The 15,534-nt window shown below is 46.5% G+C and overlaps 1 protein-coding gene across 3 annotated transcripts in view; it reads left to right on the forward strand.

Moving 5' to 3' along the window:
* The first annotated feature begins 13,156 nt into the window (after positions 1-13,156).
* Positions 13,157-15,534, forward strand: part of RFX4 (regulatory factor X4) — a 139,680-nt gene continuing 137,302 nt past the window's right edge. The window contains exon 1 of one of the 3 annotated variants that reach the window (XM_080662089.1): positions 13,157-13,246. Coding sequence is in view for 2 of the 3 variants with exons in the window: in XM_080662088.1 (XP_080518214.1) it covers positions 14,176-14,218 (43 nt within the window). In the remaining variant the exon portion in view is untranslated. Of the gene's footprint in view, positions 13,247-13,760; positions 14,219-15,534 lie in introns of those variants that run through there. The other 2 variants (XM_080662088.1, XM_080662087.1) reach the window with 2 other exon arrangements.

A 15,534-nucleotide genomic window follows, 5' to 3' on the forward strand; every position in this document is an offset into this window, starting at 1 on the left:
CTATAAACCAGCAGGTCACGGTTCATTTCCCAGTCAGGACACATGCCCAGTTGTAGGCTCAATCCCCAGTGTGGTCACATGCAGGAGGCAGCTAATCAATGATTCTCTCTCATCATTGATGTTTCTATCTCTCTCTCCCTCTCCCTTCCTCTCTGAAATCAATAAAATCTATTTTTAAAAGAACAACAACAAAAAACTGACGTATCTACATATACTTCACCTTGTGTGTGTTTTTTCACCCAATGTTACATTCATCAGAGCCCTGCAGTGTAGCATGAAAAGGAAATAGATCTCTCTATTAATGGGATCAGATAGGACATACTACTCTGGAGCTTGCCTTTTATCACTTAACATCTTTTCCCTTCTCCCCTAATGCTTAGGAAATGCAATCAAATTCACACCCTTTGTGGCCGGGCCTCCGTGACAACACTGCTCAGGTTTTGGTTCCATCCATCAGTTAAAAACTACACACAAATAGTCCACCAGTTTGAGGTCAAATAATATGTAGAGTTTGAACACATTTTGTAAACAATAAAACAACATTTTAAAATTACTCCCACTTGTTTAAATCTGTGACAGGAATGATATTCGCCATTTTTCACCCAGTATTCACATGCAGCTTGATGATGAACGACTGGAGAACCCTAGTCTTCTCTTGTTTTTTCCTCAATTATTAATTTTTACTCATTAGAAATTCCTAATTCCTAACGTTTTCGGTGGTTCTAATAGACAGCTGTGAATGTTCATTGTGGGAAGTGTTCCTGTGGCTGCCTCAGACCACCTCAGTACTTAGCAGCTTCAAACAGCAGTTTGCTTCTCATGATTCTGAGGGTGGGGGTCACGTGCAGGGCTTAGCTAGGCAGTTGTTCAGCTCCTGGAAGAGCGTCTCCGGTGCGTTCAGCTGGTGGCTGGAAGGCCTCACTGTAGTCTGGCGCCTCAGCTGGATTGTCTGGTAAGACTGATAGCCTTGCTCAGTCCCTCTTCCTGTGGCTCCCCAGCAGGGGTCCAGATGCTTTACAAAAGCTGCTCTGCTCCAGGGGTGAGTATTTCTAAAGGACAATCCCAGGCACTTATTAAGGACAACCTAATTATCGTTTGCTGATGTCCCATTGGTCAAAACAAGTCCAGAGTCAATGTGGGCAGGGACCACACAGGTGTGTGAACACCAGGGGGCATGATTGGGAGCCACCAATGTAACAGTCCACCCAGGAGACTTTCTCTTTTGGTCAAGCCTCCCTTCAGCTCTGTGTTAGACTCTAAGCTTCCACTTGTGTCATGCTCAACAGCTGGGGGAGTACATGATTGTTGGGATGCAGTGGTAAATGCACCCCTTGATGCAGTCTTAGGATTTCACGCTGGAAAATATTTCATTTCCATTGCAGCATTTGACCTACTCTTACCAGGAACAGTCATGGAATGTTGGCCCCGGAGTGATAGGCTCTGGCCACACAGAACACTTGCTATTTCATTGAGTTGATTCCTTTGAGCAAGGCGCTTGACATCATTGACATGGTCCTAACTGGCATCATCAGCACCATAAAAAATGTTTTATCTCATCCCTTGTTTAAAAAAAACACCACATGTAATAGTTATCTCCTGGGCAGGAAGTAGGATCAGGGATGGTGGTCAGGGCTCTTTAACTTTATCTGTCCTGTTTGGTTTTTTATAACCAGAGTATTCTTGTGTACTACTTGTATAGTTAAGGATAAAATTAACAAAGAAGAGACAGTTTACATGAGCATTTTCACCTCCCACCATGCATTCTTCAGCGTGGTAAAGCCTGGTCCCCTGCTTCGTGTGGTTGTCTGAGGTTGGGGCATCGCCATGATTTTCACTATTTCCTTCAAAGCTGAGTCCAGATCCAGAGGCTGGTTATTACCACTGGTTGTTCTGTGTGTGTGTGTGTGTGTGTGTGTGTGTGTGTTGGCCTTTAGAGGCAACTCCTTGGTAGGGGATATTTTTCTTGCTTTTTTGTCACTACTGGCCCAGCACACCTCATCCTGTCCACATTATCTCAAACAAGAACTAACTATTAATCAAGTGGGGAAAACATCTTGTCTCCTGTGTCAGGGTTTTCACAGATAAACCCAGTTTCAATATGCAATACACTTTTGCTTCACGTGTGTACACGGAGAACGGAAGTACTCTCTGTGTGTCAGAGGTTTTGTCAACTGAGCAGATGCGTATCTTAGAGCATGTTCATCCAAGAGCAGAGGTCGGTCCATATTGTGCAGCCCTGGTAATATGGGCTGTCCAACAGGTCATTCGAAAAGGAAAAGCTGCCAGTGCTCACTCCGCTCTTGTTTTAGAGCATCACCTTAATGAAGTGGTTGGTTTTAGAAGCTTTTTCTCAGGAGTGTGACTCATGTGCTGAGGGCAGCTATAGGGGAAGTGAAGAGCTTCAGGAGGCAGAAGTTCAAAACCCAGCTCTGCCACTTACTAGCTACGCGCATGGGCTACTGGACAGGTGACCAGGGCCAACCAGTCAGTAGGTCACATTTTTGAGAACTTCCTGCAGCATGACATGGTGGAAATAAATGACAGCAATGCCATAAGGTGATGAGTGAGAGGGTACTCTGTTACAATGAGTTGCTATGCACATGAAGTGGAATAGTGTTATTTGAAGATGGACTTAGATTAGTTAAAAATGTATTTTGGAAACTGTAAGGCAACCCATAAAAATATTTTAAAGTAAGTGTTCATTGATATCCTAAAAGAGAAAATAAAATGGAACCATACAAAATGCTCAATTAAATCCAGAGAAGGCAGAAGAGAGACAAAGAAACAAAGAACAAGTGCAAGGAATGGAACACGTTACAAACATGGTTGATATTTTTAAATATATTTTTGTTGATTTCAGAGAGGAAAGAAGAGGGAGAAAGAGATAGAAACATCAATGATGAGAGAGAATCATTGACCAGCTGCCTCCTGCAAGCCCCCCACTGGGCATGTGCCCTTGACCGGAATCGAACCCGGGACCCTTCAGTTCCCAGGCCAACATTCTATCCACTGAGCCAAACCGGCTATGGCAAACATGGTAGATATTAATCCAACTATACCTGCAATTGACTTTGATGTGAATTGTCTAAATAGATGAAAGAAAAGACAAATTGCCAGAGAAATGCTAGAAGAACTAAAAATCATAATTAACTAAAATTTTATGTACAATTGACTGAAAGTTGGTGATAGAGGGGAAGAACTGATGGGAGGTGGGAGGAAGTGGAAGCATAGTAATGTTTTTATTTTACATAGTGAAGTGTCAGTAATTGCTACTTGAAGAAAAAGAGGACTAATCACATAAATTTAAACCACTAAAATAACTAAAAACATCAAACTGTTAAAATAACTAAAAACCTTCCAAATTATCAGGAAATTCATGCACAGAATAAAATACAGAAAATATAAATCACATAATAAAAAGATTTTTAAAGGACATATTGGAACAGAAAAGACTATTGAAAAACACCAAATGTATTTGTTGCTAATTTATAATAAGGGGCAAACTGCACAATGAAGACCTTACATTTATATTTGATTATACACAAATTACAATTCCATCCAAATTCATAAAGCAAAAACATAAGAAAATAAGAGGTAGATGTAAAAGTAGGAGATTTCACCTCTCTTACCTTATTTCAGATAATGTTCACAAAATAATAAATAAGCTGTAAGAAAACCTACATAAAATATTATGACAAATTTAATGCATTGAACCCTATACAACCAAAGAAGATAGTCAATATCTGCTCAAAATCATACAGCATATATCATTCTCTAGCCGCAATGCAATAAAACTAAAAACCAATGACAACACTTGAAAACAAAGAGAAACAATAACTCCTAAAGAGGAACTCAAACAAAAATTATAGGATATTAAAAAAAATCTCAAGATCCTTTATATCTGCAATGACCTTTTGTACAAATGAAGTCACATTCACAGGCTCTGAGGGTCAGGAAATGGACCTGTCTCTTTAGAAGTCACTATTTAACTCACTACACAGGTTAACACACCTATTACAACAAAAAAAGAGAAACTAGAAATTGGATTTTTAAAGTTCAGCTATATGCCAATTATGAATGATATATCCAAAGGTAAATCATCCTATCTAATAAAAGTAATATGCAAATTGACTGTCACTCCAACACACAAGATGGCTGCCACAAGATGGCTGGCAGGGGAGGGCAGTTATGGGCAATCAGGCCAGCAGGGGAGGGCAGTTGGGAGGGAACAGGCCTGCAGGGGAGGGCAGTTAGGGGCAACCAGGCTGGCAGGGGAGGGCAGTTAGGGGCAATCAGACCAGCAGGGGAGCAGTTAGGCATCAATCAGGCTGGCAGGGGAGTGGTTGGGGGATGATCAGGCTGGCAGGCAGAAGCGGTTAGGGGCAATCAGGCAGGCAGGCGAGTGGTTGGGAGCCAGCAGTCCTGGATTGTGAGAGGGATGTCCAACTGCCCGTTTAGACCCGATCCTACCAGGATCGGGCCTAAATGGGCAGTCAGACATCCCTCGAGGGCTCCCAGATTGGAGTGGGTGCAGGCTGGGCTGAGGGACACACACACACACACACACACACACACATGCATGAATTTTGTGCACTGGTCCTCTAGTATATAATGATTGAAAATCAAGGAAAAAGAAATATATACCAAGGAAATGCTAAAAAAAATTAATATAGCAATATTAAGGCAGACACCTTATAACTTTCATTTTCATTTTATTGTTAGTGTCTTTTGATGAATAGTTTTTAATGTTATAGAGGCAAGACTTGGTAAATATTTTCTTTCATAGTTAACACTTTTTGTGTCTTGTTTAAAATATTTGTATCTACCCCCAGATTAGAATAATATTCACTTACAGTTTTTGTCAAATCTTATAAAGCTTTGCTTTTGACATGTGTAAGTTTGGTATCCAAGTTAAAATTATTTGTATGGTGTGAGGTAGGGATCTATTTCATTTTTCAATATGAACAGTTTTTTAAGGTCCACTTATGGAATGGTACCTCTTTTCACCACTAATCTGTCATGTAAGATAAGTAAGTCTGTTTCTGGGATCTCTATTCTATGTTTAAATTGTTTATCTCTGCTACTATACCATGTTATCTTAGTGACTGTAGTTTCATTATAAATTCTAATAGTTGGTAGGATAAGTCTCTCCTTACTTTTTTTTTTCTGTAAAAGATATTGACTTCTATATAAATCAAGAGACAATAAAGATCTAAATAAAGAAATCTATTATGTTCTTGAATAGGAAGATAATAACATAAACATGCCAGTTTTTATAGATTCAGTGAAATTCCAGTCACAATTCTAACAAGATGTTCATGAAACTTGATAAGCCAGTTTTAAAATGCATGTTCTCTTTGACCTCTCAATTTTATATCTGGTTATATAACCCACATATACTTGCACATGTGAGCAAAATGAATATACAAAGAAATTCACTGTAGCATTGTTTGTACTAGAAAGAAAAGATTAGAAACAATCTAATACCAAAAATATGGAACTATTAAACTGCAGAACATCCATATGAAGAAATATTATTTAAAAAATTTTAAAGACCAAGGCAGCTCCATATACATAAAATATCTCATGAGCTCCAACATACATGAGATGAAAAAGAAAGAATAATAATAATTTAAATAGGTTTTTATATTATTTATTTTAATTATCATTAGTATTACACATATTTATTGAACATTTAATATAAGACAGACAGAGTGGGACTGAGATGGTTTTACTCTGATGGAGTGTTCAGAGGCGGCATCACCGGTCATCTACCATTGCCAGAGAGCAGAGTGGTACAATGGAGGCAACACACACCAATATGTGACTCAAAGAATTCAACCCTGTATTCAGGAAAAGGGGGGCAAGCAGGAAGACACCACGTAAATAGTATGGGTACTCCTATTCACCATTCTACTCTATGAGGACAGACAGGATCATGGGAGAGAGACCGATGAGGGAGATCAACACTGAAATAGTACTAATTGGAAGACATTGACCAAGTGTCCCGAAGGAAAAGAACAGGAAATGATGAAAGTCGACAACATAAGAAATTATTTATCTGGAGCCTTTTGGTTGCAAGTAGCAGAAACCAAACTCAAACTGCCTTAATAAAAAAAAGTGAATTTACTGGCTCTCATAACTGAAAAGTTCGCGAGGAGATTGAACTTCAGGCATGGTTGGACCTACTCGGAAGGCATCATTTGGACTTTCTCCCTTCATTTCTTGGCTGTGCTTCATCTGTGCAGGACCCAGGCAAGCAGGCTCTCTTCAATGGCCGCCACATATCCAGCATTTCGCCCTTCCTGTTTAAACTCTCATTTGCAAGAATTCTATCAAAAGCCCAGACTATGTGTGGGCCACATGCCCACCTCCTGGAATGGGAATTGGGTCAATTCCATAGACTCCAACCACGTAGGCTGAAGTAGATGGTATCAAAGAAAAATGGTGCTGTTTCTAATAGAATGAATGTGATAGATAGATGCTGAACAGGCAAAACCTACAGATGTCTACAATTGGGGCTTAACTTAGTTTAAAAAAAAAAGAAACCCTGGAATGGCTATTTTTGGAATGTGGAATTTAAGATGAGGATTTAGAAAAACTCTACCAAATATAAAAATATTTGCCACTCTTCTGAATAAAGGTTCTTGTTGTTAGCATAGCTAAGCTGCCTTTTATTGCTTCTATCCTTATGTAACAGTAGGGAAGGGTCCCCTAAATTAGAAAGTGATAGAGGAAGAGGCATGATAGCCTTGTGCATTATTTTGCCTTTACCTTGCATCTATCGATGTCTTATTCTTGTTATATTTTAGCACTTGGTCTAGAATGGTCTATAGTGGGGAATAGATAAGTATCTGACAGCCAATGGACAAACTGATGAATAAAATATAATGTCTAAAAGTATATTTTATCACCAGATCTGCTAAACCACATTATTGAAATGAACTGTTTTGTCTTCACTACACTTGCCATTCTTTTTTCTGGACTCCCTGGTCTTCCACCCCTTGATCTTGCATCCTGGTTCCTAATAACCACTTCAGGCCATTCATGTTGTGGTGTCTCATTTCAGCTCTGTGTTAGAGATTCCTCATTCTTCCATAGAGGTTGGACCCTCAGTTTTTATTCAGGTACATGGATGCTCAGTTTACAAACTTTATTTCCCAGGCTTTCTTGTAGCTGTCATCTGTCCTAGTTTTGAATAATGGGAAGTACACAGAGGTATCCTATGACCATTTCCAGGAAATTTCTGTGGTTGCTAGCCCTCAAAGACTTCTCCCAACAATTATTCCCTCCCCTCAACGTGCATGCCACTCTTCACATCAAGAAGTGGACTATGTCCACCACCACTCCTGTCCTGGGCTGGCCCTGTGACTCCTTTGACCAATAGAATGCAGCAGGAAGTACATTCAGGGACTTTCAAGCTCAGGTCTTAAGAGGACCAGAGCTTTTATTTTATTCTTGGGATACTCAAGCCTGGAATGGGCCTTTATGAACACAGCTTCCATGCTGTGAGGGAGCCCAAGCACCTGTGAGGAGAAACCCTCATGAAGGAGAAGTGAGGCTTCAGGCAATGACCCCAACTGAACTCTGAGCTAACAGCCCATGCCAGTTTGCCAACCATGTGGTTGAGGTCATTTTAGATCTATCATCTGTCCCAGAATGCAGGCCAATACCATGTAAAGCCAAAGAACTACGCAGTCTACTCACAGAATCATGACATATAATAAATTACTGTTGTGTTATGCCATTAAGTTTTAGGCTGATTTACTATGCTACAGTAGAAAAAAAAAACATGTTCCTTAAAATATAGTTATCATATGCTCTTTGCCTCTTCTACCCCCCCACACCCCCTTTTCTCCTTCCTGTTGTCTGCAATATATACATGATAAATGGAGTGGAAGCAAACATCTAAACTATGAGATTATTTTAGGAATACAAGTCACACAAGAGAAAAATAACTTGAAGTATCTTTACTTCATATATACATAAAAGAGATAAACTTCTATCTTGAATAAGCCACTGTTATTTTGGGTCTCTTATTCAAGTTGAACCTAATTCTAACTTTACTGACTCATTCTCAGGGACCACTCAAATGGTAACTTTTGCACAGCCCCTCAGTTTCTTCAGTTTACTTGTTCTGTTTTTAAATTAGTTTTTGTTTTATCAAAGAAACATGTATACTAGTATATAGTTTTAAAATCCAAGCCATTTGGGAAGTCTAGTTCCTGCCAAGATGAAGGATCAGCTTAGCCTTGCTAATTCCTTCCTCCAAATTCTACCTCGTAAATGCCACAAAAATCAGAAGGAAGTTGTGTGAAACTAGAATAAACTCATAAAAAATCTCTGATATAGCCCCAGCCGGTTTGGCTCAGTGGATAGAGCGTCAGCCTTCAGACAGAGGGTCCCGGGTTCAATTCCAGTCAAGGACACGTACCTCTGTTGCAGGCTCCCAGCCCTGGTCGGGGGCATGCAGGAGGCAACCAATGGATGTCTCTCTCTCATATCAGTGTTTCTCTCTGTCTCTCCCATCCACTCTCTCTGAAAATCAATGGAAAAAAATTCTTGAGTGAGGATAAAAAAAAAAAATCTCTGGTATAATAGGAGGTGTGTAGGTCCTGGCATGAGGGAGACAAGTGGAAGCCCTGAACAGAACATGGCTAAACCCCATGGATGAAGACGGGGCAGTTGAATGGCAGAGACTTTGAGATATTCCTTTTGCTCTTTAACATTGTCCTGGGCAGACTTTGCCCATCCTGATGCCACAGTGAAGCAGGAAAAAATGCAGCCAGCCCTGTACTGTCAGTACTGCTGACATAACAGAGTGGACACTCTAGCCAAGTCTGGTGGTTAAGAACTAGTTACCAATGGGTGCGAGAGGACCAACCAGCCCCTTGGCCTTTCTTGCGTGCCTCATCCTGCTTTGTGGTGACTCCTGTTCATGACAACTCTTGAAAAAGAGCAGGCCCAGGATGGAAGTCTAAACTAACATCCCAAGGTGTGTTCTCTCTGCAACCCTATGTCAAACTTATCAGGAAAGACTGGCTACGCCTAGGCCTATGGCTTTTGCCCCTGACATCAGCCCCAGCATCTAGTACTTGTAAGATTGGTGGCCTCAATCTTGGTTCTGTTGGCATTTTGACAGATAAATTACTGTTGTGAGAGGATGCCCTGTACAATGTAGGGTTTTGAGGAGCATCCCTGGCCTCTATCCACTAGAAGCCGGTAGCAATACTCTCATAGTGTTACCCCACACCACCCAGATTGTGGCAACCCAAAATGTCTGCAGAACTTTCTAAATGTCTCCTGTTGGGGCAAAATCACCTACTTTGTGCCTTTTGCTGTTATTGGTTAAGGAATTCACAGGTAAATCAGTTATCCAATAAGAAAGGAGGAAAATTCTTCCAAGACACTTAGACCCACATATGATACAAGTCTAAAATAGAAATGTGCACATGTTTTAGAGATATTTAAAGAGGATTTATTGACCTTGCAATTTTGTTTTTAGAATCAGTTGAACAGGGCTCTATCTGATTTTTACTTAGAGTAACCAAGAACCCTTCAGTACTATGCTAGGTGTAAAAGTCATGTCCAGCGACTTCAGTGCACAAAGAAATCCATCTTCCTGTGGGTCTTGTGAGCCTGTCACCTGCTACCAGTCAGGCCCGTGAAGGGGCCGTTGATAGCAGCCAGCAAATGCAGTGCAGAGACAGCAGTGAGCAGGAAGGACAGGTACCAGTCCTCCTGAGGTTGGAGAGCATACAATGAACAAGGAAACAAAGAAAGACAATTTTAGATGGTGATAAGTTCCACAGGGAAAAGAAAACATCAGACAGGTAAATAACTACAATAAAGTTGAGTGTTAGGATTGGGAAGTACAGGGCACTGTGGAGACTGCAGTAGTGGAGGCCGCCCCTGCCAGGTGATCTGAGAGGGATCCATCCTGCACCTGCCCCTTCTGTGCTGCTCATTCATCCATTCCAGGCCTCCGGTAGCCACCTAGGTCTGCATATCCACCTCCATGCTTTCGTGGGCCTACCTGCCTGTCATCACTACTGGGAAGCCTTAAGCACTTCAAATCACCTCTCCCTGCTGCCAAATCTTCCCTCCTCCTGCCACCCACCCCATTTGGATCATCTCTGTGAATGGATCAATAGCCCAAGTCAGAAACCTGGGCATCACCCCTTCTTGCCCCTCATTGGGTACATCCAATCAACACCAAGGCTGGTGGATGCAGCCTCCTCAGCATCTCCTGACACCCCCGCTGCCATGTCTGTATTCATACCATCATTCTCTCTCTCGCCCCCTCTCCCAATGACCTTTGCCTTTAGTAACCAGCCCCCATCCTGAGATTGCATTATGACCACACTGGTATTTCCAAAACCCAAATCTAGTCCTATACGATCAAAACCCTTCCAGGATAAATGTCTTAGCATGACCCTCCTGATCTGATCCTTGCCTACCTCCCAAAGAAATCACCCATTGCTTTTTCCTCCCCTTCCATATGCAACCACCCCGAGCTCCAGCACCCAAACACACCACATGTGCTCTCCTCTTTGCCCTGGCCTCTGTAACACCCTCCACCCCCTTGCCTGGCTTAGTCATCACTTCCTCCAGGAGGCCTATCTTGACACCAGCCTCCTGGACTCAGTTTCCTGCCTCCCTCCCCTTGCTTCCCACAGCGCACACACATTCCCTCCCACATGCCTGTGCTACATTCGTTTTAGACTTCAAGCTTCTGGGGGATAAGAACTGTATTGTTCATTGTTTTGTCCACTCTGAAACCCAGTTGCCCTCCTCTCTAAAATTGGGGCTAACAATAATAGGTATATGTTAGTTGTATTGTTTGGACTAAATGAGATAATACATGGGAATGCCTATCACAGTGGAAGTACAATTAGCCAACACACAAAGGGTAAATGGTAGCTATTACTATTGTAAAATTAGCATGAAATAGAAACAAACATTTTATTGAAGTTTGGAATACATTCAGAAAAATGCATAAAATCATGGTGCACACAGCCAGTGGATTTTCACACCCTGTCACCAGCCCCTAGATAACACTATTTTAAAGCTTAAATGTTTCCTTCTTAAATGTTAGAGAAGCCCTCCCTTGTCCCACCCCCTACACAACACTCATCACTGGACAAACTATATAACCTAATTATGTATTTTATATATTAGCTACCTCCCTTCACCCCAATTTAAGCTCCAGAAGGGCCAAAAGTTTTTTTTATTTTAGTCCATTTTGTTCATGGCTGCATCCCCAGCTCCTAGAATAGTGCGGGGCATATAGTAGGTGTGCAAGAAAAAATTGCTAAGGAATGAATGAATAAGTGCTTATTTTCATCTCTTTAAGCTCCCTGGTGCTGAGGCACAGTGGTGGCTGAGAACTGCTGCCCTCCCGGGTTAGATAGCTCTGGGCAGGGGCCGGGTGCACCCAGCCCAGCCTGCGTCCGGAGCCGTGCAGGGCAGCACCCCACCCTGTGCGGCCCACTTTATCTTCATTCCTTCCGCGCGGGAGCCCAGCCCACCCCACCTCCATTTAACGCAAATAATAATTAAAATAATAATAACAACTGTAATCATAGTGTCACCCGCTCTCTCGAGTCTACCCGCCCCCCTCCCCCCCAGCATTCCTCAAAGATACTTCCCCCGGGACCCAAGCACTCAGGGTGATCTCAAGACTGAGGACCTGCTCCCAGCCGACTCTGAAATGCACCTGATCAAGATCCGCCCCTGCATCCGGATCATTCGCCCTATTTCTCCGAAAGAGAAACTGAGGCTGCGAGCGGTAGACCCAGCCGCTCAATCCGACTCCAAATCCCGCGGTCTTTGCCGTCACGCACACCAACACCACGACAACATGCGGCTGTGGGCACCGGCGCCTTCGGTGGCCAAAGGTTTTCATGGACCCCATTCTCTTCACCAACCATCGCAGCCGGAAACAAGGCGCCTGTCCCGGCAGAAACTCGGGCGATGAACCCGGCAGCGGCCGGAGCAAGAGGAGACCCTCCCAGAGCGGCCAGGCAGAGGCACTCGGAGGAGGCGACACTGAGCTGGGCCCGGGCGGTGGGAAGGAGCCGGCCACGCGGGGACGTGCCGGGAGGGGCAGATGGTGGAGAGAGTTGCAAGCAGAAGGAACAGCAAATACTGAGCTCCTTCCTTTTACATACACCGCCTCGTTTGATCTTCCCCCAAACTTTGGGAGGTGACATCTTAGCCAAATCTGACAGTTTACAGACAAGGACGTTGAGGCTCGGAAAGATGAAGGAATTTACGGAGTCTGCCTGGATTCGAACCCAGCGCTCTGAAACACGCCACGCCAGGCTCTGTCCAGCCCGCATTCCGCCCCGCCGCCTCCTTCCCCCCCTCCAATACCCTGACCTTAACTTGGCACGTGCTGGCCCCCGGCTCTCCCCCCCCTCCTTGTCCCACTTAGCCCTGCTGGGGGAAGGCACATTGGGGGGCTTCGCAGGGCCTGCGGGGAGCCGCGCCCAGCTAGGGGCCCGGGTTAGAGACCCGCCTCGTCCGGCCTTAGGGACCTGCCGTCCGCCCCGCCCCTTCCGCGCTGGCCTGCGCTGCCTCTGTCCATGGTCAAAGCACCCGGGTAATCCGCCTTTCTCTTCCGCCCGCCGAGCCCCATTCATATTCTAATCACAGCGCGGCCGGCCCGCGAACGGCCACTTTATCAGGCCCGCAGAGGCGCAGCCCGCCCCTTCCCCACTTCCACTTCCAGCCCCCAGCCCCTCGCCCCCTCTTTCTGCACTCTAAACTCGGCCGAGGAGGGGGTCCCTGGGAAAAGCGTGTCCCCACTTGGCCGCCTGGGCTTCTCACAAACTTCGCTGCTGGCGGGAGGTTTGGGGGCGGGGGGGGGGAGAGGCGGGGGGAGGGCGGGAGGCCGGAGGGAGGGGCTGAGACACAGACAGACTGACAGACAGAGTTACGGGAAGAGGCGGGGAGGGGGTGTCAGAGTGACCAAGGGGGATAGAGACAGAGAGGGACAGAGTCCTAGGGAGAGACAAAGAGACGTGGGGGCAGGGGCTGGACAGAAAGGCAGCCAAAACAGGCGAAATAGAGGGACACAGAGGACGAGGGAAGGAGAGAGAGAGAGAGAGAGAGCGAGAGGGAGGGGGGTGGGGGGGGATAAGACAGAGTGAAGAAGACAGACCTAGAGGAAGACAAAGTTCTGGAGGAGAGGAGTCAGCTCCTTGCACCCTCTCTGCTAAGCGGTCTTCTCACCACCCAGGTTGGGGGATGGGGTCTTAGGGCTGTAGTTCTCCTCCCTCTGTACCCCCCTCAGCTCTCTGTACTCCACGCGTGTCCGCGAATCCGCGTGGAAGAGTCAAGACATCCCTCCTCCCGCATTCCCAGGACCCCCACTTAAATCCAACCCGGGATCAAACTGGGGGACACAAGAGGAGACGGAAAGGAGCGGGGTCCACTCGTGGCCACGTAGGCGACTCCCCAGAGTCCCCTGCCGCCGCCACCCCCACGCCTGCGCCTCGCCTGGCCGGGTCCGGGGAGGGTGGGAAGGGGAGAGGGGGCCACATCTAAGCCAATTTTGATTTCGCCTATAATGAGTGCCGGGCGAAGGCTGGAGAAGGCCTCTGGAACTTTAAAGAAGAAAAACGTTGCTAATGCTATAATAGAAGGGGGAAGTCGCAGGGCTGGGATTGCGTCGCTCTGAGCCCCCCTTTTCGGAGGCGGCTTTTCTTATTCAAAACAGGCCCACAATGGGCTTCACAGTGCGCCTCGCCACGGCCCCATCTGACGAGCGGCCATTCATCAGGCCGGCTGGCCTATCAATGACATTGCTCCCATCGGGGCTCCTATAAAATGATGCTTTTTCCCATGAAACATCCGCAAACATTTTGACGGGTTTGGCTTTGCCCGGCTGGATTTCTGCGTGTCTCCTCGCTCGCTGGCTTTCTCTCTCCCCCTTCTCTGAGCTCTCTCCGTTCTCTCTCTCTCTCTCTCTCTCTCTCTCTCTCTCCCCTCTTCTTTCTCCTTTCTCTTTTTTTTCTTTTCCTTCTCCCCTTTATCCTGTTGCCCTTGCACTCTCTGCGTTCTCTCGCTCCTTCTCCCCTTCTCACTCCCTCCCTGGGCGGCTCTAGCACAGGGGATCCCCAAACATCAGGACTTTTGGGGGGCGCCTGTGCTGTCCATGGGAAGAGCATGCATTGTGGGTTACTGGAGGAACCCGACATGGATTCCACAGGTTAGTTCTACTGGTGGGGGTTGGGGGGAGACATTGGGAGGGAAAGAGAGGGAGAGGGGAAACTTCAGAAAGAGTTGCAAAAAGTTCAGAAAGGTCAACTTGACAGTGGAACCCCAGGAGATAACGGAAAGCGTGTAGAAGTTTTCAATCCGGCACGATGTGTGCAAGTGGATGCGTGGAAGTGGGTGTGCAAATGTGTGAGTGTGTATGCACGCGCGCACGCGCTGAGGAGCGCGCTTTCGCTTGCTCGGGACACAAAGTTACGTAAAGATTCGCTGGCTCGTGGCGAGCTCGAGGTGCCACTTGCAGAAACTTTGCGAGCGGACTGCCCCTTCCGGGCGCGGTTCCTCCCCCAGGTGGGAGCTCCGGAATAGCGGTGCGCTCTGGGGCTGGTGGCGAGGGCCAGCAGGCCGAGCGGAACGCCCCAGAGGCGGAGTAGGGCTACGGCTTCGCACAGCGCCTGGGAGGTGGGGACCAAGGCTCCAGCTGGTGGAGACCGGCCGCTGGAGGGAGTGGCGACGGCGAACCCGGTGGTCCTGGGGAATCGCGCCCGGTTGGGAGGTGGGAGCTCCAGGCCGTCCGAGGCCGGCTGTAGCCTCCCTGCGGGGAAGGGGCACCCAACGATGCGCAGCGGTTGTGACTCTGCCGGAAGGAGGGCAGGACACAGCGCAGCCTGCGAGGCCTGGCGGCAGGGTCTGCCTACAGCTAAGCACTTTGGCGGCTGTTGGCTGTGGACTGTTAGTTTTGGGGTCGCGGCGGTCTGTAAAAACTGAGGAAGCCAAGGAATCTCTTCCAACAACAACAAAAAAAAAAGCCGGGCGCTTCCGTTCTTTCTCCAGCAGAGCCTTCGCCACCTCCCATTTCTAGCACCTTTAAAGAGCCGCCGAACTTCTAAACCTGAATTATGCTCCCTACGTCCCTTCCAGGTGGAAGAGGTTCACCTCCTTCCCTGGCCGCAGTCTACTCCTATCCGGACTCCGCGGCAGCTTCGGGATTTCTTGGGGAGATGGGATTGGGAAGGAGCAGGAACCGGGCAGTGAGGGCAGCCTGGGCGGAGGTAGCAGCTTGACGCCAGACTTGGGAGGATGCGCGGCGCAACAAGTGCCTTCCAGTGTCTGCCGCCCCCTAACACAAGCGCGACCCTTCCCTGGCAAATAAACACCACACGGATGCTTTCCCACCTCCAGCCCAGTGGGTGTGGGGAGGTGTAGGGGTCATCCGGGCATCGCCCCAAGGTGGTCTTTCTTTGGTTGGTCCCTGGAGACAGATTTCCAGCGCCCCACCTCTACCCCCTGGCTCCTGCCGAGGCCCTGGTG

The sequence above is a fragment of the Plecotus auritus genome (genome assembly GCF_963455305.1).
Source record: "Plecotus auritus genome assembly, chromosome: 3".
Classification (NCBI taxonomy): Eukaryota; Metazoa; Chordata; class Mammalia; order Chiroptera; family Vespertilionidae; genus Plecotus; species Plecotus auritus.